Source organism: Idiotropiscis lumnitzeri, chromosome 14 (genome assembly GCF_059441095.1).
Source record: "Idiotropiscis lumnitzeri isolate Australia: NSW breed Sydney's pygmy pipehorse chromosome 14, RoL_Ilum_1.0, whole genome shotgun sequence".
Lineage (NCBI taxonomy): Eukaryota > Metazoa > Chordata > Actinopteri > Syngnathiformes > Syngnathidae > Idiotropiscis > Idiotropiscis lumnitzeri.
This window is the reverse complement of record NC_142404.1, coordinates 12,918,408-12,941,648: the sequence shown is the minus strand read 5'-3', so window position 1 is coordinate 12,941,648 and position 23,241 is coordinate 12,918,408. Positions and strand designations below refer to the sequence as shown.

The following is a 23,241-nucleotide window of genomic DNA, read 5'->3' as shown; positions in this document are numbered from 1 at the left end:
ATAATCAAACGTCCTTTTGATTCAGCAGATAAAACTGCAGAGTAATGGAGAGTGACCAAATCACATTTGAAAACAGACTTCTAATGCAGATTTTTGAAAATTCATTTTTGGCCTACAGTAACACTCGTCTAAATCATCTTAATGATACAATGTAGGAATAATAATTTCAAATGGAGGAGTTATGTGTCCAGAAATCCATTCCATCTCAATCTCCATTTCAGGTTTTCCACGTGGTTGCTACGTCACGTTTGTATGCGGAAGTAGACATCAGTGGACGAGGAGCCAGTGCGCGTTCGTCAGTGTTTTGGTGCTGATTCAAATCACAGCTTCGTGTTCAAAATGCTGAAGGCGGTTATTTTAATAGGTGGGCCTCAAAAAGGTGAGCATTACGCCTTAGCTTGTCTCTACAATTTGGCAGCGGTTTGCCATTTACGGGTAGTTAGAATGCTTATGCTAAAACTCAATGCTACATTAGTAAGGTTATATTTAGCTGACGTGGCGTAGCTCAACATTTCAAATAATAATTTGATGGCGACTAGTCGACTACAGGAGCACACTACGGATGGTTTTATGTTGGTGTTGTGTGAGATGGAACGATAGTTGGTACCAGAACTACAAGACACCTGTTACTTTGATTACTTTACTGGAATTAGAGGTTATATACTATTAAAATGCTGAGAATGCAGTTCACAGTACCTTTCATGTATGATAATCATTCCAACGGAACTTTTAAACGACAGTTTGACAATTTAAATTTTCCACCCAAGATGTGTGTTTTTTACCCATCCCATTGGGGTGATGTCTTCTCTATGACTACAGTTTCAGATTATAACCGGTGCATTATTATTTGCAGTGATGTCTTTGATCTGAATTTTTACCAAGAAACTTGATTTAAAGAGGGGACATGTTTTTTTTTGTTTTTTTTTTACTCTTTAAAGAGTGGGCGGCACGGTGGGCGACTGATAAGCACAATGGCCTCACAGTCAATTTTGGCTCTGGCCTTCCTGTGTGGAGTTTTCCGTTACCTCCCGGTTCTCCAGTTTCCTCCCACATTCCAAAAAACATGAATAGTAGGTTAATTGAACCCTCTAAATTGTCCCTAGGTGAGAGCGGAGGGTTGTTCATCTTTGTCTGCCCTTTGATTGGCTGGCAACCAGTCCAGGGTGTACCCTGCTTACTGCCCGATAAAGGCCGGTATAGACTCCAGCACCCCCGCGACCCTTGTGAGGAGAATCAAAACAATTGATGGATGGATGGATATTTCAAAGGTTACTGGGTGTGCTAATAAAATGTTTGTTAGATGCTTTTGCCAAACTAGTCCAAGGACAATAATCATAGCACACACACACTTCACGCCTCTCTCTTGCTTTAGTCGGCCGGTGGGCAGGCACTTCAGAAATCCAACCATTTATATGCAAGCCATTAAAAATAACCTTTTCCCGTAATATATCTCATTTAATTCTGTATGATATGGTTCTTTGCAGGCACAAGGTTTAGGCCGCTATCATTTGAAGTTCCCAAACCCTTGTTTCCAGTCGCCGGTGTGCCCATGCTGCAGCATCACATCGAAGCATGTGCCAAGGTGACGGCATTTCCAAGTCTATGGCCGTCTTCAATTTTTAGGAAGTCTCCTGTTTGTCAACATATTATTGTGTTTTTCCCCAAAAGTTACCAAATATGAAGGAGATCCTGCTCATCGGGTTTTACCAGCCTAATGAAGAGCTGACCAGATTCCTTTTTAATGCTCAACAGGAATTCAAAATTTCCATCAGGTAAACAGGAATCAAAATCACAAGACTGGTTTAGCTCTTTGTTAAGTTATTTTAACAAATCAAAATATTTAACGACTTGTGGCGGGGTTCGGCGCTGATACCAGAGATGGCGCTACACCGGGGCTAGGAGGGGTTATAGCCCCATCAGAGATCTGTGTAACCCTTTTACGTTCCTCTAGCATTGTTTTTGATCTTCTAAAATATCTTTATAGATTAGTTTTCTCAGCCTCTGAGAATGTTTGAGTTAAGTTTTTGAGTTCTACTATCCTACCTTCTAGTTTTCAAGCCAAATTTCTCGCAGTTATGGTACGTGGCGTTTGTAAAGAACAGCGACCTGTTAAACTGCAGACCAATGGATTTCATTGAAGGGGATTGCCACTATGTCCTTCACCCCCTCAAACCGGGCATACTAAGCACAGCTGGGCTTTTCTTGTGCACTGCAGGTATTTGCAAGAATATGCAGCCCTTGGTACTGGAGGGGGCATCTATCACTTCCGAGATCAAATCATCGCTGGTGGCCCCCAGGCTTTCTTTGTTCTTAATGCTGATGTGTGCGCAGCCTTTCCTCTAGCAGAGATGCTCAGCTTCCAGAAAGAACACGGAGAACCAAACAGCTTTGTTATACTCGGGACCACAGTGAGTTTTCACGATGAACAGTTATTTGTCTTTTCGAGAAGTTTTTCGTCCAAACTTTTAGGTATTATTGTAGAGCTGTATACCTTGTATTGTGTTATCCTGAAAGATTTCAAACTGATATATTCACACTGCCGTTTCCTTCCGCAGGCTAACAGAAAACAATCCCTGAATTATGGCTGTATCGTTGAAAATGAGGAAACAAATGAGGTATACAATCTCCCCGACTTATTTCCATGCATACTAATCCGCCCATCAGTGTTTGCGCCCCAAACCATAACAGGTGCTCTGTTTGCTCATTAGGTGTTGCATTATGTGGAAAAGCCGAGCACGTTTGTGAGTGACATAATCAACTGTGGCATCTACCTCTTTAATCCGGAGATCTTCCAGCATATTGGAGCAGTCTTCCAGAAAAATCAACAAGACATGCTGCTGTGAGTTGTGTGTAGGGGTGTGTGTGTGTGTGTGTGTTTGTTTCATGATTTTGGTTGTCTTCATTTGTGTCTTTTCCCTTCCCCCTCCAATCATCAGTTTTCCATATGATGGGTAAGTTGGTACATCAATTGCACGGTGTGGTGATAGAGCACTTATAGTTTGGTGTGTGTTGCCTAGCAACAATGGCAGAGTTTGCATAGGATGCTTTGTGATGGATGCCCATGCTCTTCTTTCTCTGTCCTATTTTTTTTTTTTTTTTAATATTATGGTTATGTCTTCATGGACCCAGGCATCAGTTAAATGTTTTAGGTGTTGCCTTAACAGACACCGGATTGTAACACACCGAATCTAAATGTTAAGAAACCCGTGATACTTGTGTTAATTAGTTGGTTGTCCCGGTGAGATTGCTTTCGACTCGCACATTGTCCTTTGGATGTGATCCACGGAAAATTTCAGAAGCTCACTTTTATGCATGCAGTGATTTTTTTTTTCTTTCCCGTACTTTGTACTACTGCACTGTGAACTTGGCAAATATTTGTGTGGGGAAATCCTGCACATGGTCAAACTTTTACATGGTTCTTGAACCAGATAAAGTAAACATTTGTGATGAATGTGGTGTAGAAAAAAATTTTTCTTTTCAATCTCATCTCAAACAAATTGTCATAATCCATAATGTTGAGTTTTGAGTTGACTTTTTAATTGTTTGTGTCAAGTGTGCGACAAAAGTGAAACCACGCTGCTTACTTAATCGGGTTACAACCCAGAAGTACTGAATCAGCACAATTTCTGATCATGCAACTTGGAAGTACTGAAAGGAGATGTCGGGTAAAATCTCACAGGGATGACTTTGCCTTGAACCATACCTCCCCCTTTGGTAAATCTCCCATTATGGGTGGAATCCTTAAACATGTTCTTTTCATCAATATTTAACACTGTGTTTCATCTCTCGGCTCTCACAATACACTTTTGGAGGGATACTGATTAGTATGGAGGGCCATCCACTTAAGGTTTTTGATCAAATGTTGGATCGGCTTTGGTTTGAACCCCGAGCTGACAAGTGATGCGTTTTAACTCTAATCGTGCTTGCACTCACTTGTGAGTGCTGGTTTGGAGAGTGTTTGATGAATTTTGCTTGGCTTTTCAAGTTATATTATAAAACATCACCTTTAGACTTAAGAACTCTTTTAAAAAGACGTCACACAAAATATTTGAACATTTTCATTGTACTGTCAAAAAATTATTACTGTACTATAAGTATAAATCACACTTTTTTTTCTGTACGTTGGCTGGATCTGTGACTTATACTCTGGAGTGACTAACACGTAATTTCTCAGACAGCCACAAGAGGGCACTCTAAACATATGCGCCGATATCTCCTACTCACTACAAAGACAACCCCGAATGACTGACCACAAGAAAATCATATTCTCCAGACTACAAAGCTGCAAAGTAGTGATATTTCCAGATGAAAACCGTAATTGAGCAGCAGAAAGAAAGTTTGGAGTGAATGAGAAACTTGTTAGGGACTGGCGAATAGCGAAGGCTACTCTTACTGCAATGAAGAAAACAAAACCCAACTGAAAAAGAAATGGCCATAGCTTGAGTAACAAGTTTGCTGCGGGGAGAGTCTCATTGTACATCTCCACGCTCAGGTAGTTGCCATGGCGACGGGTATAAAGGACTTTGTAGGAGGACCTTCTTGGTGCTTCCGCTTCATTAAACGAGACTGCCTCTCTATCACAGCACGGTCAGTGGTGTCCCAAAAACATGAACTTGATCACTTGACACCTTTTCTGTTTGTGTTTGTATTTATTTTGTAAAATAAATTACCCGCAAAAATGTAACTTATACTCCAGTGCGACTTTTTTGTTTTTTCCTCATTTTGCATTTTTGGGCTGGTTCAACTTATCCTCCCGAACGATTTATAGTGAAGAAAATACAGTAGTGATGAGGGCAAACACTGCAGAAAATAAGATGGATAGATATTTTGTGTGTTCCTCCACAAAATGCATTATCTATTTAAATTTAATTTCATTTAAAACAGGTCCTAAACAGAAAAAAATACAACTGTTAAGTTGAATGGCTGACTAATGTTCTGCATCAGCTCATCGGAATCGATTACGACTTACTGTACTTCGTGTTTGTATTTTGTCACCCCGCAGACTTCAGTTGCATAAAGTCAAGTTTTTATTTCTGACAGGGAGGAAATGAACAATGGCTGGCACAGAGCAGAAGCCATCAGGTTGGAGCAGGACATTTTCACCGCCCTAGCTGGACAGGGGAAACTCTACGTTTATAAAACACTCCGATTCTGGAGCCAGATAAAGTCAGCAGGGTGAGTGAAAGAGGTGAACTTCATCTTTGTCTACCGTTTCTAATCTTTCCCGATCAAGCTTGTGGCGTTTTTCAACATCACTGAGTTAGTCTTAAGTGGTCAAATGTGTTTAATAAGATTCAGATTTTTTTTTTTTGTCATCCACAGGTCTGCAATTTACGCCAGTCGATTATACCTCAACCAGTATAACAAAAGTCATCCTGAAAGGCTGGCCTCAAATAAAGACGGAGGCCCTAAAATAAGTGGTACGGCGCGTCGCTCTGGTACAACATTGCCTTCAAACATTGCAGAATTGCACCAACCCTAACTTCTTTTGTTTGCTAGGTAATGTCTATATTCATCCTACTGCCAACATTGACCCCACTGCTGTGGTAAGTGTCATTCATAATAATAATAATGTATTAATAATTAATTATTATTATTATTATTATTATTATTATTATTTGACTAAAGCAAAACATTTCAATATCATTGGTTTTCACCATGCAGTTGGGTCCGAATGTCACCATTGGTACTGGTGTTACTATCGGTGCTGGGGTTCGAGTTCGTGAATCCATTATCCTCCATGGCGCAACTCTACAGGTAAGCCCTTTGCCTCAAATCAGTCTGACATTGTTAAAGAATATGACTTCTCCGTTATAGGTTTAAGAGAGAGCGCAGTTGAGTTAGACCGACCAGAGACTCTTATGTATTGTTGTTTATTGCTAACACAATGCAAATAAAAAAATATCTTCAGGCCTTTTTGCAGCTCTGTGTAATTGGGATTTTGTTTTAAAATGTTGAGCAAAAGCACTGCTCTTCGATATTGTACATATTCCCTTATTTGTGCAAGTGACTTGGACGCATGCTCAAAATGATTACGACCGCACAAAGCCGTGCTATCTTCATCCCTTTTTAACCATCATGATTTGACAATCAGTTTTGACAACTTTGCAATGTTTTGTCATCGTTATATAACAGACTTCTCACGAGTGCGGCGAACACAAACGCAAGCAAGCAGCTCATGGCAAGGAAGTAGCAGAGAATGTCCCTTTTCACGCAATAAATATAATGCCAATTGACCATACAACAAAGACGAGAACAATAGATTGCAATAACGCTTACTGTAAAAGAAGACGCAAGAAAACAGGGGGACTAATGACAAAGACGAGAAACATTTGGTACAAGACTCGAGAGAGCCCCGCGGACGGGACCAAGCAGAAGTAATTACGGACAGTGATGAGCACAAAAGAAACCCCCACAGGAAAGGAGACAATGCAGAAATACACACATACACGTCACGACAAGGCAAAAAACAAAGAAAATGAAGTTGAACAGAAACGGCCTGTCTGTGAGTGAAATCACGACGACTGAAGACGTGTATTTCTCTTTTCGCATTACAATATATAGTTTTGCGTTTATAAAGAAATAATTCTAAAATATTGCAATTACTTTGTCCAATTATGTCACTTAAAATTTTCAGGCCGCTGTCATTTCTCCCCATCTTCATGGATGCATTCTATTTATTTGGCCAACAAAATTCTTTGGTATTTAATTATTTATGTATATTTTCCCACCAGGACCATTGCTGTGTCCTCCACAGCATCGTAGGATGGGATAGCACAATTGGCAACTGGGCACGAGTCGAAGGAACACCCAGTGACCCGAACCCCAACGACCCGTACGCAAAGATCGACAGTGAGACGCTCTTCAGAGAAGGGAAACTCACACCATCCATTACTATTCTCGGTAAGATTTGTTGTTTGACATTTCCTTTATTCTTTTTGTCACCAGCTCGTTATTATGATGCCACACATTTTTTTTTTTTTAATGTTCACCCGCAGGTTGTAATGTGTCCATTCCCAGAGAGGTGATAATCCTCAACTCTATTGTCCTGCCACACAAAGACCTCAACCGCAGCTTCAAGAACCAAATTATTCTCTAGCTAATCTCCCTCACTGCGTCACTGGTGAGGGATACACACCACACACCTCTGAGTTACTGTATATAAAATGTCGGGAGTGAAGATATGAGACATTCATTAAGCTGTTTTGAAAGATAGATTTTTATGTGTTTGTCCTCAAGGTTTTATGCATCGTTAGCTGTCAAAAGTATTAAAAAAAAAGAGAGCAATCATACATGTTGATTCACCTTGAAACGTGCTGTCAGGGGTCAAAGTTATTAACTTTACCAAACTGTTAAATTACCGGCAGCGCAAGAGTAATATATTTGGTGGATGTTAATTTGGTGTAAAAAAAAAAAAAAAAGTTTTATAGATGAGCACATTATCTTACCCCAAGGACAAAATTGAGAGTCCGGTGCAAGAACGCTAATTAAGTAAATAAAAATTACTGACTAGTGACTGTGGGTAAAAATTAGAGGTGATTATTTGTGTGGCGCTTTGATTAAAACCTTTTATTAAGTGTCAGTAAAAACTGACTCGCAGCAAAAATAAATTAATGATTTGATATTGAAATTGCAATCAAGTTGCGTGTTTTTTTTAAAATTTATTTATTTTCTTTTTTGTATAGCAGAAAGCTACTCATAAAATCAACAGCACACGGTTGAATTGAGCATTTCGCAATCACTGGAGGAACCGTACCCACTGACGGTGACGCCATATTAGCATTTACTTAATAAGCTCTTCAACCGTCATGATCACTTCTGCACTTTCGTTTCTATAGTTGAGACTTTATTGAGAAATGTAAATTGAGATAGTGGAGCTGCAAATTCACTTCTTGCCTTAGTGCATTAAAGAGGATACAGAAACAAGCCGCACCACAAGTAGTGTTTGTGTAAATGATATGACTTGCACAAACAATTTTTGGCCATCATATTTTAAATGAGCTTCTTCTGGGGCCTTAAGGTTAGAAACAAATTACCCCCTTGCAGGTGGAAGAGTCTCAAAGTGGGAGTCACCGAGTGCTCAGTTGCCTTACGTGCATTTGTAGCATCTATCCCGTTTCTAGCACATGTCCTCATTAGGGGCGTGGGCGAGCTGGAGCCTAGCCTAGCTGACGTTGGAAGAGGGGCAGGCGTCGACTCTGAAGTAGTCGCCAGCAGATTGCAAGGCACAATTGTAGCTCGCAAGGCTTTTGTATCGGAATAACATTGAAATATTTAAACTCGCAGCGGCTGAGCCTTAAGGAGAATAGCGCAGCAATGCGAGTAATAGACATTTGTAATTGACTGATAATATTTAAACTGTAAATATACCACAAACTGCGATCCAAAATCATTTTAAACTCATCTCGTAATGTTGATTATTTTTTTCTGGGGAAAAAAATGCAATGGAAGTTCACATTATTTGCCTTTGAAAATCACAATTCCACTTGCGCTTTTTATCTTGAGTTTTTTAAAAGCCACCCGGCTGAGCAAAAACACACACAACTCTCTAACTTTGATCTTTCCTGACGTGCGATGTTTTTAAAACAGTGAAGATCAATGTACTTCCTTGACACCAATTGCTACTTTCATTTTTGGCTTAGGCGCCGTCTTGTAGGGCCTTTTAACAATAGAACATGCGCAAGTTTTTCGGCAAATAGCTGAGTATAGGTTCCACAGGAAAGAAAAACAGTTTAGAAAGTAGATGGATCACTGCTAGTGGAACTTGTTCATACACTTTTAATGGCATCATCATCTTCACAGTACGTATGCGACTTTGGAAAGAAGTCAGCCACCTGCTCTTGACAAATTTATAGATTCCTCTTAATGTTTTTCTCTTGGACTAAATGGGTTAAAATAAAAAAAAAAAAGATTGTTTTGATGTATTTTATGCTGTGAGTTTATTTGATTTTTTTTCTTACAGACGCTAATGTTGCTTTCAGTCTTGGCAATGGAATTGCTCGGAGTAATTTCAGGAAAGGACAACCTGTCAAACGCAATCATGTCAGTAAAATAGTTCCGAAGCACTGCACTTAACAACCTTGCAGGTGAAAGTGTCTCAAAGGGGAATCGGTGAGGCCTCAGCTTCCTTTTGTGCAATTGTTGCATCCATCCATTTTGTAGAGCGCCTGTCCGCATTCGGTCTCCGGGTGAGCTGGAGTCCAATCCGGTTGACCTTGCGAAGGAGGCGGGGCACACCTTCGATTGGTCGCCGGCTAATCACATGACGGCAATTGTAGCATGCAAACCAATAAAAAAGTATGTGACTTAATATATTAGCAGCAAAACTCTTGAAATCCAAAATGATTATCGAGTTTGTAGTGCGTGTGTCGTTTGTTGATCCAGACGATAGGTCCAGCGCCTCAGCATATATTCAAATATAGTAAATTAATAATGTTCAAATAATAATCAATTATTATGCCCATCCCTACAAAGAACAAGTCAACCTCTATGGAGTGGCCATCACAATGTGTTGGCTACAAAGATAACAGTTAAAAAAATTAAGAGACTTAAAGACTTAAAAGCAGTTGGTATAATTCTCAAATCTGTGGTTTATGCGATTATGTTCGCCTATCAAACGTTAGACACGCCTGATAAGAAGAAAACACCTGCTGAATTCACTTCAAAAGTCCACTTTTGCAATCCATAAACAACTTCTCACTTCCCCTCAGGCGCCCAGGAAAGGAGATGGAAAGTTGTCCGAACAAGACCCTCGGGAAGGTGATCGGCATAATAAGGTTTACTTTCTACTGTACTCCCTTCAAATAGAAGGGAAATGTGCAAAACTGTTTACCACTGGGAAACATCGAACATTAAGATTAACAAAGGCGGCAAATTAATAGTGGTTAAGTAATTATTGTTCCTCTTATCGCCTGATTATAGCGTAATCGCAAATGCAGTTTGCGGCAAACACATCTGTTAAGTGATAAGAATAATTGGCTGCAATCCCTCGTGGAGAAAAAAATCCCAACGAAAGGAATAAAAAGAAGTCGACGTTTCTTTCACAGCTGCGGTTGTTTGCACATATACACGAGCGTGTGTAGGTCTGGCACGAGAGGCATGTCGGACTATGGGCGACGGTCCAGGGATGTTTCCACCTGAGAAGACAGGTGGAGGGTCTGCATGAGCGGAAAGTGAGAGGAAGATGCCTAACAGAAGCCTAAAGGGCTGACAAATGAGCTGTCAAATAGGAACTGACATCTCCGACTCACATGGTGAGGAAAAATAGCATTTGGCTGTCGGGCATTGCCAGTGAATGCTAATGTTTTGCTAAACTGCACTGTGAAATATTAAAGCGTGCCATTTGCCTCATTCGCCTAACAGGTGTGAAGCAGGTGGTTTTGTGGTTCTCAAACCTTGCGTTTCTAGACTTTATGACTTTGACAAATTCAATGCGTGAAGTCCCCCCCGCCCTCAAGCGAATGGCGCGCCAGAGACGAATTAGTCTGAAAACTCAGTGAAGTTAAGTTGAAACTTAATTTACTGTAAATGCCTTTTAAGTTTTATACATCACAAAGGAAGAGTGTCGTTACACCCTTGCCAAATTTATGAAAACTCAAGTTGTGGCCGTGTCCGCTAAATGAGTGAAACTATGCCCTGCTACAAATTAGATGCTACTTTGTCAAGCAACTTTCTTGTACTGAACATGTCCGACATGTCCTAACTGTAAAAACCTATCTGCCTAAAATCTCTAGTGGCCGGAAAAATATTGCAATGAGTCGTTGCTGTGCGTTAGCGCCGCAGAGGAGCGCGCGGCAGTAGCTAGCTGGTGAGCTAACAGGGTTCCGCGGCTCCTCTCGGTTGGTGGACGAGGGGAGACGGGTTCGTCCGCGGCCTCACCTCCTTGCTTGGGAATTAAAATAATGAAACCGAGCTGTTCTGTGAAATGTGACATCCAGAGAAGATGCATTTTCGGTTTGCTCGTATGGCTAGCTACCTAGCTAGCTAAATACATGGCAGCACACGCTGTATTAACAGTGATGAAAATAAAGATGCTTATGTTTTTATATAATGCCGAATGACCAAGTGGGTCACTAAGGAGCCATTTTAGCCACTCCCACAAATCAGAAAAAACAAAATGGTCAAAAACTGTTTAGCGGCAACTCCACAATGAAGGATTATATCGTTCTCAGTCTTTGTACATATTTTCAGCAACACTCTTTAAACATGTTGAGAAAAAATTTGGATTTAACTTGACAGGCTCAAATGTGTGTTACTTTTATTGTATATTGTGCAAGGCAGATTTGTGCTGTTGTTTTTGTAAACTAACAACTTTATTGGGTGTTGTACGTTTTTCTGAGTTGATCTTGTGTCTTTCACACTGTTTAAGACTGAGGAACTAAGCTCGGTCCGAATCATCACAGTGAAAACAGCCTTAGTTCCACTTCTCAGCAGAGTGAATTTTCATCACAATTCTTGGCCACTTTATCCCGTGTGCCTCTTTGGTCGGTGCGTCGAACAAGGGATTTAGCACTAGCATCGGATGAAAACAAGAGAACCCATTTCAAGTGGACCGGTGCAAGGGCATGAACACTTTAGCGAAAGCTTGTTTTGGAAATCGCTTGCTCAAACACTGCAGACGCATAAAGAAAAAAATAAATTGTGAACACTGGAGGCTACATGTCTTCAGTGCCAAGAATAAGCATGTTTTGCCAGCTATAATATTGTAGCACAAACTCAATACTCTCAATTATTAATATATTGGAAAGCTAGGTAGCTGAAAATGGGAAATATAAATAAATATAAATATAATGATATGAGTGTAAATAAATGTAATTATGCCCTATTTCTTCTTGCTAATCTGAGGTGGCTATTTCGCCATAGATTCAGCAAAGCGGGTCAAGCATTATGTAACAAGGATCAGCGCGATGCAGCGGAGTTTTGACACCTCGACAATCATGGCTTCTGTCTCCGATTGGTTGTTTTTCCTCGGGCGCGGTGGCTTCTTACAAATCAAATTAAAGGCACAAGATGGAGCCCGAGAGGAGGGATTTTTTTTTTCTCATACATCATTTTGTTCCTGTACTACTCTCTGGTCAATTGCAATTTTAACAAAAAATGTAAGTGAAAGTCTGTTTTGTTTTCTTTCAGAATAAAAAAAAACAACTGGAATCAATTAAATGAAAGTTGTAGCAGATTTTTTCTTTCTGTCTTCAGCCACTCAGGGTTTATAGAGTGTTTCATAACTTCCTGTTCATGTTTCAAGCCAAAAGGCCAGTGAAGCCAACTGGAAAGATTCTTGCTTCCCACCGGAGGGGGTCCTAGGCCCAAGAGAAACCTATTGCAATATTAATTTGACATGCACAACTGCATCACTCGCATCCTCCAAATCAATAACGGCTAGTCAACAGAACCAACACGCATGGCAGTTGACAATGCTTACCTGTCAAAAAGTGATGGAGAATGACAGCGTGCGCTTATGTACGTCGTCGTTTCCAGATACACAATTGTGCTTGTGCTATTTAGTTTATTGAAATTGGAGCATATGGAGGACAGTATGTCGAGCGTTCTGCTTCTGCTGTGTTGGCAGATGTTTGGCAGACATCCCCTGCTTTGTAATCGACCTTTCCACTCTATATATACTGTAGATGTCTTGTCAAACAACGTTTATGCACGATGTGTTACACTCCATCAACCTGTGAGCTTCTTGGCCTCGGAATGACTTGTGTGCTAAAATACAAACGGTTAAAGAGATCTAAAAGCAAGTAAAAAAAAAAAAAAAAAGCATAATAAAATTACTTAAAGAATGTACAGTGCAAGAACACAATTTTCGAAAACATGATTTTAAAGAATAATTTAATCATAGGTACGGGCAAAGAACATAGTTTTTAACCCAGATTTAAAGGAGGGCAAGAGCCTATCAGAATTCAAATAAACAAACAAAACAAGAAAAAGTTGATTTTTCTGTCAATCACATTCTTGCCATGAGTTGACCAACCCGCAGGTGAAAATGTACCGCGAAAAAGGGCCTGTCAGAAATATTAATACGGTAGTTTCATATTAATCTGCCACTTGTTGAAATTTCTGTCACTTCCCGCTGCAGTACACAAAGCCCGCTCTAGGGGGCCTATCGGAAGACATTAAATTCATTATTCATTAGTCACATATTTTTTTTTAATTTGTCAGTCAGTCATATAATTGCGGCAGCTGTAGACCAATCACACTATGACATTATATCAGCATGACATTTGTTATCCAATCACGATGTAGAGGAAATTGGCGTTAATAAAGGTCAATCACGTGACTGCCCCCCCCCCGCGCATTTATTTACGCAGTCATGATAGTGGGATAGTAGCAGTAGCAGACGATGGATTTACAATTACAATGGATTCTCAACAACTATGGCGATGGCAGTTGGGGAGGACGTCAATGGTGAGTCCTTGCGATCACTTGCTGTGAGCTAGCGCATCGGAGGCGCTGGCTCGCAAACCCCGGAGGTATTCAACGCCGCCGCCACGTCAGTTTAAGTGTGGCGTTTCCTTTCAATTAGCAATTAGTTTTCTACCCTGTTAAAATGGCGTTGTTTACATTTGCCGCAGTGTATTGTGGGATGCGCGTTATGAACATCCGGCGCGCTCGATCGTATTTTGTACGTTTTTCTGCTTTATTACTTTTTAAGTACTTTTTCATACTTTCCAACCTTCCCGATTCGGGTGGGAGAATGCAGATTTTCAATCTTATCCGGCGATTTTAAAGTGAATTAAACCGTTTGCATGACTGTGCTAATTTGGTAAAGTGTCATTGTGTGTCAGTGCAATGCAATTGAAATATTTTTTTTATTCATAGAAGTGATTTAAAATAATAAATTATTGGTTCATGAAAACAGATTTGTTGGTTATTCTATTCATTAAAATTGATGAGAAGCATAAATGTATGTGTTGATCTGTTTGTCAATGTTGAAAAATGATTAAGAGAATTTCTGTTAGGGTTGGGGAAGGAGGTAGGGATGGGGGTGCCTATATTTGATTTTTAGCCTGGGGGCATATGAGTGGGTAAAGGCGCCCCAGCCTGGAACACTAATGAGGATACACAGCATCAAAGATGGAGGGTGGTTGAATGTCCATGGTAGTATTTTTGGACATTTCTCATTAAACATGAGTATTCTGAAGTGTCCTGCACCCATGCAAGTCAAAAATATGATCGGTTTTCATGATGCTTCAATATCTTTTATTTTGCATGACTGCACACTTTGAGTTTGGATGATGGTGAAAAATGTAATGATGGCAATATTTCCTCCCAAGAGAATGGAGGTTATTTAAAAGTAAAGGGGTAGAGGTGACTAATCACTTAAAATTCAGTTATAATTTTAACAGTAAGTGCAACTACATGTAAGATGTAATTTTATTTTTATTGACCTAATTGGATTTTTTTTCCTGGTTTGTGTTGTTTGTATCCAATAGAGGGCACTGTGACTATTCTTTGAGTCCAGTCATGTCCTTTTGCTCTGTGTATGACCTGCTTTGGACTACAGTACTTAATATCTAATATTCAAGCAGAGTAGAGTGAGGCTGCATCTGTATGACTTTATGGTAAAGAATCTGCAGAACAGCATCAACATTTATACAAAACCCGTGATTGTTATTCAGCAACTTTGTGGGAATTTTATCCATTCAAAGCATGATAGGATCTTTTTTTTTGGATGAAAAAACTATTTTCAGTTTTTACAGCTCTGTTTTTGCCTGGAGTTCATAATTGTCGCTGTCCGATTTGAATTTTACAGCTGTGTCAGGAAAAATATTTTGACAATGAAGTATTTCGTAAAGGCACACATCATTAAACAATTTCAGTACCAATAATCTATCTTTTCACAGCATTTGTGTTTTTTTTTCAAGGACATTGGCCATGCTAACAAAGCCAAAATGCACATAAAGGACAAAAAGATGGGACAGACTACATAGCGTCAAACTAGAAATAAACTTGTTAGTTTTTTATCATGCAAATGGAATTTGGTTGTCCGCCATGTTGTTGACCGAGATCCGGAGGATGAACTATCCCAATCTTCTTATAAGTGCTGAAATGAGAACTAAAAAGATGACTCTTGGATGCATTGGCAAAGACGACTACGATTCAGTGTGAACTGCTAGCGAGGGTGTTAGAATAATATTTGGAGGTTATTATACATTTGCCATGACGCAACTTTATTTCAATACATGGTGCACATATCATGTTGAAAAGAAGGGCGGTGGCACTTCTTCAGAAGTGAGTCTGAAGCAAGCAACATCGTGCTAGGTCCTGATAAGAGATGCTGACGTCAAAGTCAGCTGCGACCCACGACGACACACCAATGATGAACCGGACCAAACCAGCTTTTGAGAAGACGAACTGTACCACCCTTGAGTGTAATCTGATTCCCCGATGTTATAAAAGGGAATGTGTGAAAAGCATCGAGGAACAGAAGGAAGATGAAGTTGCCAAATAAACTTTGTTAACCTTTCTGTCTCCACTTGAGCTGTCTGTCTCTCCTTTTAGCTTTCGAACACGATATGTCAAATTGGCGAACCTGACAGAGGGCAAGCGGAAATAAAACAATTTCACTTAATGACCTCGAATAGCTAACAGCACTTGCCAAACATTAGCCTCTAGGCTAAATAGCGTTAGCATGGCGCTGCCATTCCAGTAATCAAATAATCTCACATTTCTGACATTTATGTGTTTTTACTTTTAGTACCACAACAACAATCGACTGATTCAACGTAAATTACATTGTACGTTTGTTTCAAGTAATGGACTAAAATGTAAACATTAAAAATGGAAATGCAAGTAACACAGGATTTTCTAACATTGCAATTTAATGTTCTACATTATTTGCGTTATTAGAGGAGATGCAAATGTGATTGTGTAATGAGGTCATTTCTGGGTGATCTGTCTGCTTCCACTGCAGTTGCATTGGCAGATAATTGATTTGGAACCATTTTTTTTTTATCCACATTTGAAAGTGGTCTTATCGCAATCTGAGTATATCCACTTTCATGCCCCCCCCCCACACCCGATTCTGCATGACACTGCCATGACACATATCCAAATTGTGTTACTTGAACTCAAGTGCACTGAATATCCTTGGGGTCCATAAAAGAACAAGCCGACGTGTATTCATGTTTCCTTCTTCTTCTTCTTCTCCTGTTAACTCTGTGTCAGCAACTAATAAAAACATCTTTATGACGAGTATTTCCGTCAACGGTCCTTCAAAACTGCTTCCCGCATCTTTGCTGTTTGCTTGTAATTATTTAACTGCAGTGAATATTTTGAGGAAGGCCAAAGAAGTGATGAAATATTGCTGCAGAGCGCGTTCTTCAGAACTTTGGGCTGCTGGCTTCTGTCTTGTGAAATACTCTTGTACCAATAATCGGGCCGTATGAGAGCATTTTCTCCCCTTGTGACCCGATTCCCGAAGATTATCCTGCGTTATAATGTTGGTAAAGAGAGATTTTTCCTCCTCTATCTGCTCTGTAAATGTTCTAACCTGGTGAATATTTACGATAGCAATTCCTTGCGTATTTGGTCCACGCCAAGTTGGGCTGAGCCAGGAACTTGTGATCGGAAATGGAACGAAAGTTGATCTCGAAGGGGGCCCGGCACAAATTGCGCAGCAACTGTTTGTGAGTTGGGAGTATTGTGCACAATCGTTGTGATTTTTTATTTTATTTTATTTTTTTACTCTTACTGCATCCCAGAGTTGAAGTCTAGTCTGAAAAGAATCAGCTAATTATAAAAAAAAAATCTGGTCCTAACATCCTGTGGCTACCATCCCTTCCATTATTCATTTTCTTTGCCTTCCAAGTTGTTGCAGTTGCTTATTGTTTTCCTTGGTAGACATTTGTTTGCACGGATCTCCAGAGATTCAAATGGATTTAATTTCTTTTTTTTTGTTGACCTGACACTGTTGGCTATTGTAGGTTGAGTCTCAGGTGTTTCTGCAGCCCTGCGGCCATCTTCTTCCTTGTCGCTCACAACTATTGTCATCCTCCAGACATGTTCTTCCTTTTGTGCTGGTGTGGCCCCCTTGCAAGCTTTGCCCCCAGGCTGTCTGCCTCAGGTCCCCCCCTACTTCATGACTCATAAGTACCCAAGCTATTCGCATGAGGTGCTCTGCTCGAACACTCGGCAGCCAACGGGCCCACCTGCCTGGGGTCTCCTTCACAAGCACTCTCCAGCTGTCGTACATCCTGTACTCATGTCCTCTGTCTCAACTTTTTCTCATCACTCCTGGTTCGCGCTGTGAGTTTATTTGGTTGAGACAAGCTCCATACATTTCAATTATGCTATTGTGTCAAAAGTTTTTTTTTTAATGATGAATAAAAGAGAAACAAATCTCTCTCTTTCTCTCCTTCCCTCCCTCGACATCGTGACTACCTTTTGAATACCAATAAGCGAAATATTAGAATAATAAATAAAATATATAATAAAAAATGTAAAATATGAAAATAAATTTGAATACCAATAAGAACATTAGAATAATAAATAAAATATTTAAAAAAATATATAACATATTAAAAAAAATATTTGAAGAGAAATATTAGCAAACTTCAAGAGAATTTCCTCAAACAATTGCCTTAATGTGCATGGCAGAAACACTCTAATATCGAATTTCTCATTAATGATGCTGCGCTTCCACTACTTTAATACATTCGGCCCAAGATGGCTGTGCGGACTGCTTTTTTTTTTTTTAATACACTTCACCACAGGTGACTCCAATGACTAACAACTGTTATTACACATGTAGGCACTAATGAACTTGGGTCTCCCCTCTAGTTATGTACAAAAGAAAATGTCCCAGACTCCTCTTGCATTTCTCGCTTGATCTGGCTGGATCGCCGTTGTATTTCATTCTTTTAAAAAAAAAGGCACAAAGTCAAATTTATGTGATTCAATTTATGTATTCCAGTTGGGTGACATATTACTTTTGTCAGCATGTATTCTTCTGCTGCTCTGACTCGTGTTTGTTGTTGACGCAGACTGTTAATTGCATGGTTTAAACTGTTATCTTCTAAACAAATGAAAAAAAAAAATCTTTCCACTCTGGAAACATGAGAAATGTTGTGAGTAAAGGACTCTCCTGAATGCTGCAAGCCCTTTAAACATTGATCTGTGTGTGCAGCGCTATTATGAGGGTAGCGATGTTCAAGCGGTTGAGTTGAAAGTGCGGCGCACCACAATGCTCGAGGATCCATTACTGGCTTCAGTGATGCAAGAAATAGATTTAATGTAGAACATTATACCACTGAATAGTTCATTAGATGAGTTTTAATTTCACTGAAGACAAAGTGGTTGCTGAGCGACGGGTAGCCTAATAGGTGTTATTTAAACAAAAATGTGACATGAATGGGATGGATTATGAATTCCGAGCTTGAGCTGCAGGCTCAGGGATGCCTGTATGAAACGCTGTTTGTAGTTTTTAGGATGTTATACCACTGAATAGTTGATTAAGTGTGCTTTAATTTACCTGTAGACAAGGTGGTTGCCGAGCAACGAGCGGTAGAAAATATTCTGTCTGAAACCATGTTGGGGGTTTTGTGTTCTCAACATGCTTAACAACTAACGGCACATTTCCTGCCAGAAGTGGCCTCTGAAAGCAAGGCCGCAATCTCTTCTAAAGTTAAGATACACGTTTAATTTACCTTACAGTGCCCGCACTGTGTAGCTTTTTAACACGAGAGACGGAGAGACATTTTCTGGCGAGGCGAACAGCCTCTGTATGTTTTGTTACAAGTGGTGTATTAATTAAGTCGTTGTTCACAGAAAAGTCATTTGATCCCAAAATATTTTAGCTTTGAGACGAGCCCCTAACATGTTTCCCAGTTGTCAAAGCCATGCGTTACAATTTTTTTTTTCTCCGCACATCCGTGCCATCCAGCCACCTTCCAACTGTCACGTTGCTCTCTTGCTATTCCAAAATGGATTGTTTGGGTCCCACTTCCTTTCATTATGTTCCAGTTTTTAACTATTTATCTACTCCCCTTTTTCCTCATGCCCAGACTTCCATCTGTTCTCCTGCTGCAGGATTTCATACTGCCAGTTTGGCAAAGCATGGTCTTAGCCTTGTGGATGCTCCACCTTGGACTCAATCCTGCATTGCTCCTAACCTGCTTTGTCACCATTCTCAAATAAAACCTTGTCAAATTTACAGGGTGCTTGGCTGGTTCCCTGCATTTGAGTTGCGCTAATTCTAAGATCCAAAGCAGAAAAATAGAAAGTATAATCCAAAACCCGGTGCATTAGGTCAATGCAATTATGAAACACCGTTTCCATATGGCTTTTACCGACGAGACAATACTCATACGATAAAGTGGAAACTTCACCGACAATTTTACTCACTCTTCAAGCCCCTGTTTCTTTTTTTTTCCTCCCGTGAGGCCTCTTAAGGGGGCTATCAAGCAGTTAGTTGCAGTGGATGCTCTGCTGGATTTGGAGTTTTGACATTGAAAGCGTGACACAAATGTGTTATCGGTGAGTTGATTGAGCTGAACATCCATTTCCCATTTTTTGGCCTTTTAAGAAAACTTTAGGGGTACATCCTCATTACTATAAACCAGGGGTGGGCAAACTTTATGATTGGTGGGCCACAATGGGTTCTAACATTTGACGGAGGGGCCGGACCAGGAGCAGATTGATGGAGGCTTTTGGTAACCTCACCTCATCGGAGAAAAAAAATTACATTGAATTTTAAATGAAAATGGACGAAAGCTGCACATCAAAATATCTGTGTTTGATACACCGGATTATTCAGAAAATAAAACATTAACAAGGTTTATTCATTTAGTTTTTTTCAAGTTTGGCGGGCCGGGTTAAAACTTTTAACGGACCGCATGTGGCCCCCGGGCCGTAGTTTGCCCACGCCTGCTATAAACACCCAACTCAATTTTTACTGCCCAGATTGTGCAAACAGTAATGGCCGTGTGCTGATCTTTATTTGTTAGAACAAAACAAAGACGCCACTAATTTGACTCAGTTCTGTTTCGGTATCAGTTGCATGTGTTGGCCTCAAGAAAAACTTGAGGAAAAGTGTGTTTTGTAACCAGAAGCATACTATACTGTTGGGATGGCTCTAAGCTATTGTTCAACACTTGAATAGTAAGACTTCCGTGGTGAGCATATTAATAACCCGTGAGAGTTTGTCAACGTCCTGTGTGGCACTCACATCGTCTCATTTGTTCAGTCTGAATATTGGCAAGATGCTTTTAACGAGAAATCAACAATAGAGTAAAAGACATGGCAGACAAAATATCCCAAGGTACAACCCAAGGCAGCATTTCTTTGTGTATTATTAGTCAGTGAGACTTTGTAGTATGGGATGGGCATAAATTGATGACTTATATAAAAGCGTTGAAGAATTGGATTTGTTAATTTACACTTCTATGTAACTCATGCAATTGCTAGAAAACCTTTCAGTATCCAAAATGAAAAGTGATGAGAGCCATTTAGACAAAAATAGTGACTCGCCTCCTGACAAACTGCTTATCATATCATGATCAGGTTAGCGGATCCTATGAGGAGTCCTTCGTTGATGTTGGTCGCAATCGAGTGCATCAGCAGAATCTTGAGGATGGCAGAAGAATTAGAATTAGAATTAGAATTAAGGGTACGTCGAGTTTAATAATGAGGGCTCGTTAAAGAGGTTGTAGTTCTACTGCATTTACCGCTTCATTATTTATATTCGCAAATCTTGCAGTATCATTTTATAGTTCTATGAAAATGTGGAATTTGTCATTTTCTTAAAATTGCTTTTTTTTTAAGTAATTTTATTTTTACTAAAATAGCTTAAATCATTTCACTCTGACTACTGACAATACAGTAAACTAATGTTTGGACTGTATAGAAAGAGGAGGGAAAAAAATGATCTAATCCATCATTTTATTTCTGTTTACAGTCATGGCGATATTAATTAGCTGCTCGTCTTGCAATTTTCAGAAAGTCAATGTAATAACAATACAAAAAAAAATGCAATGTTTGTCTTCTGTTCATTTCGAATGATAAGCAGCAAAACTACTGCTCTACAAGCTCAGAGTAATTTTGGAGCATTATATGGAAACTCAATATGAGTGAGATTAAAAAAAAAATCATCATCACTGTTAAATGAACAACTATTGTTGCCATGTGATTTTAATATTCACACAATGCAGCTGTAATAAACAGAATAAGCAGATTACAAATGATTATTGTCCGTTACGGCATTGTACAACCGGCCATGTTATAGCGGCGGCTCCTGACTACTGATGGCCTGATATAATTACGCAAGTCAAACATTGGAATACAAAAAGGGAACTGTTATCTTGTTTTCCACAGATACTGCCTATCATGTTGATCCTTGCATGTCAATGATGTGGAAGTTTGTGTGTAAGAAACATTAAGAGGACAGGATGGAATGTCAGTGCTATTTGTAAAACCAAAGTCCAGCAATACCTAAATCTAAAATTTCCACATCAAATGCAGAAAAGCTAAAACGGCGACTTGGGGAAACACGAGACTGAATAAAGTTTTCAAAACTTTTATTTTTTTTGGGGCCGTTGTGGGCGTGAACACAGCTGACTTGATTGCATCTTCTCCTCCTATTCCCTGTAAATATCAGCGTAGGTCTACGTGGCAAAACCAAAACAAACTTGCTAATATATCAAATATCAGCAGAGCACACAATCTGTGTGCCTGTGCGTGGATCAAATCCACCAAAACCTGCACCACAACTTAGACCTGCTTTCACCCAGTCTAAAGCCTAGTCTCCTTTCTGTTACCAAGTTGTGAAATTCACCGGGGGTGTGTATTAGAAAACGTCCTCAGTCCGCCAGAACGCCCAGTCAGTTTCAGGGCGGTCCGGCAAAGTCCCAACCACGGTCAACTTGACTTGCCCTTTTCCACCATTAATTATATTTGCCCAGTGTGGTGTAGCTCACCCCATGCACATAACTTAGAGTTTCTTGGATCCAATCAATGAAACATGTAGGATCGTGACTGAGTGCATTGAAACAACCTCCATGACCTCTCTGGCAAATGAGCACTCTACTGTCCAGAAATGGCTCAGCTGCTTGTAAAATTTCCCGAGCACTACCGAAGCAATAGCGACAGCCATCACTGAATAGCCGTGCCGCTTATAATCATCGTTGGGCTATGGGTCAGCGAAGAATGCTGCGAGGGGAAAAAAAAGTGGAATATATCTACATCTGATTCATGTTTGCGTGACAAACCCTAATGGAGCGGCCAAGTTCCGCAATGTCCTCAAGCTGACCAAATGCCACCATCCTTGCATGTGCTAATCACTGGAACGACTCGATACAGCTGACCGGAGAAGTGTACTTGGAATACCCTCAACTCGAGCTTTTCTCTGTTGGGAATTCTGTTTACTGACACACCAAAGATCTCCGCGTTGGCATGGCAGCCAGACCGGTCGGGTGATGGCACACCTAATGGCAGTGGCGGACAAAGTGGGCACCGTCACCTCATTATAACTCGCTGACATTCTATCAGCCCACCCGTGTTCGTTCACTCATATCATGTAATTACCACCGGCGTCAATTAGATATGGCAGTCGGATCTCGATTGTGATGCATGATGTGAAACATCATTGACGGGTTGGGTTGTGAGAAACGATGTTTGTACCTGAGGCCTTATTAAAGTGAACCGTGATGTGGTGACAAAAACGATTCTGTGATAAGATGCGTCAACGTTGAGAAAATGACAAGACGGAAATGCTCGTCTTTTGGGAGTCCGAGTGAGTATCTAATTAGTGATGATGGTCTTGGTGGCAGTGTGAGGTGTTCATATCAGGAACGAAAAATATGTGGGCCTCTCGCAGGTTTTTTTTTTGTCTCCATTTCTGCTGATGGTGTGCAAAGGCGCCGCAGACCTTCAAGTCTGGATGATAGCACGTTACAAAATTTTCTTGGGCCATAATTCCAAAAACTGTTCATGATGAAAGGAACTTATCTTCAGATGGGACCAAGGTTATGATAGTTTTGGGATTTTTCATTATAGTTAATTTCCCAAACAACTGTTCGAACTTTTTCAAGAGTACCGTAATACTGAAATTATTTAAAAATGGTAACTTAAATTTAAAATTTACCCAAAAAGCTGATTTCTAACATTAATTGACAAAGAGGAAAATGGAGGATTTTCAACATCATTATAAGTTTGAGTTAGTTTTATAAAAAAATAAAAAGTAGTTTATGGTAATTACCAGTTTTATTTTAAACACTCATTTTTACTTGATTTCACCAA

General features: G+C 39.9%; 2 protein-coding genes across 8 annotated transcripts in view; both read left to right on the top strand.

Annotated features, from left to right (window-relative positions):
* Positions 1–216: 216 nt before the first annotated feature.
* On the top strand, positions 217–12,173 carry gmppaa (GDP-mannose pyrophosphorylase Aa). 7 transcript variants are annotated; one of them, XR_015846459.1, is made up of 15 exons: positions 217–379; positions 1,485–1,582; positions 1,669–1,772; positions 2,216–2,408; positions 2,556–2,615; positions 2,709–2,839; positions 2,937–2,951; positions 5,041–5,175; positions 5,323–5,420; positions 5,500–5,546; positions 5,665–5,757; positions 6,735–6,903; positions 6,999–7,123; positions 9,711–9,759; positions 11,863–12,173. XR_015846459.1 is itself a non-coding variant. In XM_088314555.1 (14 exons), exons 1-13 carry the CDS (start codon positions 340–342, stop codon positions 7,097–7,099), a joined length of 1,284 nt encoding a protein of 427 aa, XP_088170681.1. In that variant the 5' UTR covers positions 217–339; the 3' UTR covers positions 7,100–7,123; positions 11,863–12,173. The 7 variants fall into 7 exon arrangements, 4 of the variants coding, with proteins under 4 accessions (XP_088170681.1, XP_088170680.1, XP_088170679.1 ...); XR_015846458.1 differs by having other exon boundaries at positions 9,711–9,776; XR_015846457.1 differs by having other exon boundaries at positions 9,711–10,253.
* A 1,138-nt stretch (positions 12,174–13,311) lies between these two features.
* The window catches only part of asic4a (acid sensing ion channel subunit family member 4a), a 150,808-nt gene continuing 140,878 nt past the window's right edge, over positions 13,312–23,241 (top strand). Inside the window, exon 1 of the mRNA XM_088314551.1 lies at positions 13,312–13,410. The gene's annotated coding sequence lies outside the window, so the exon portion shown is untranslated. The remainder of the gene's footprint in view (positions 13,411–23,241) is intronic.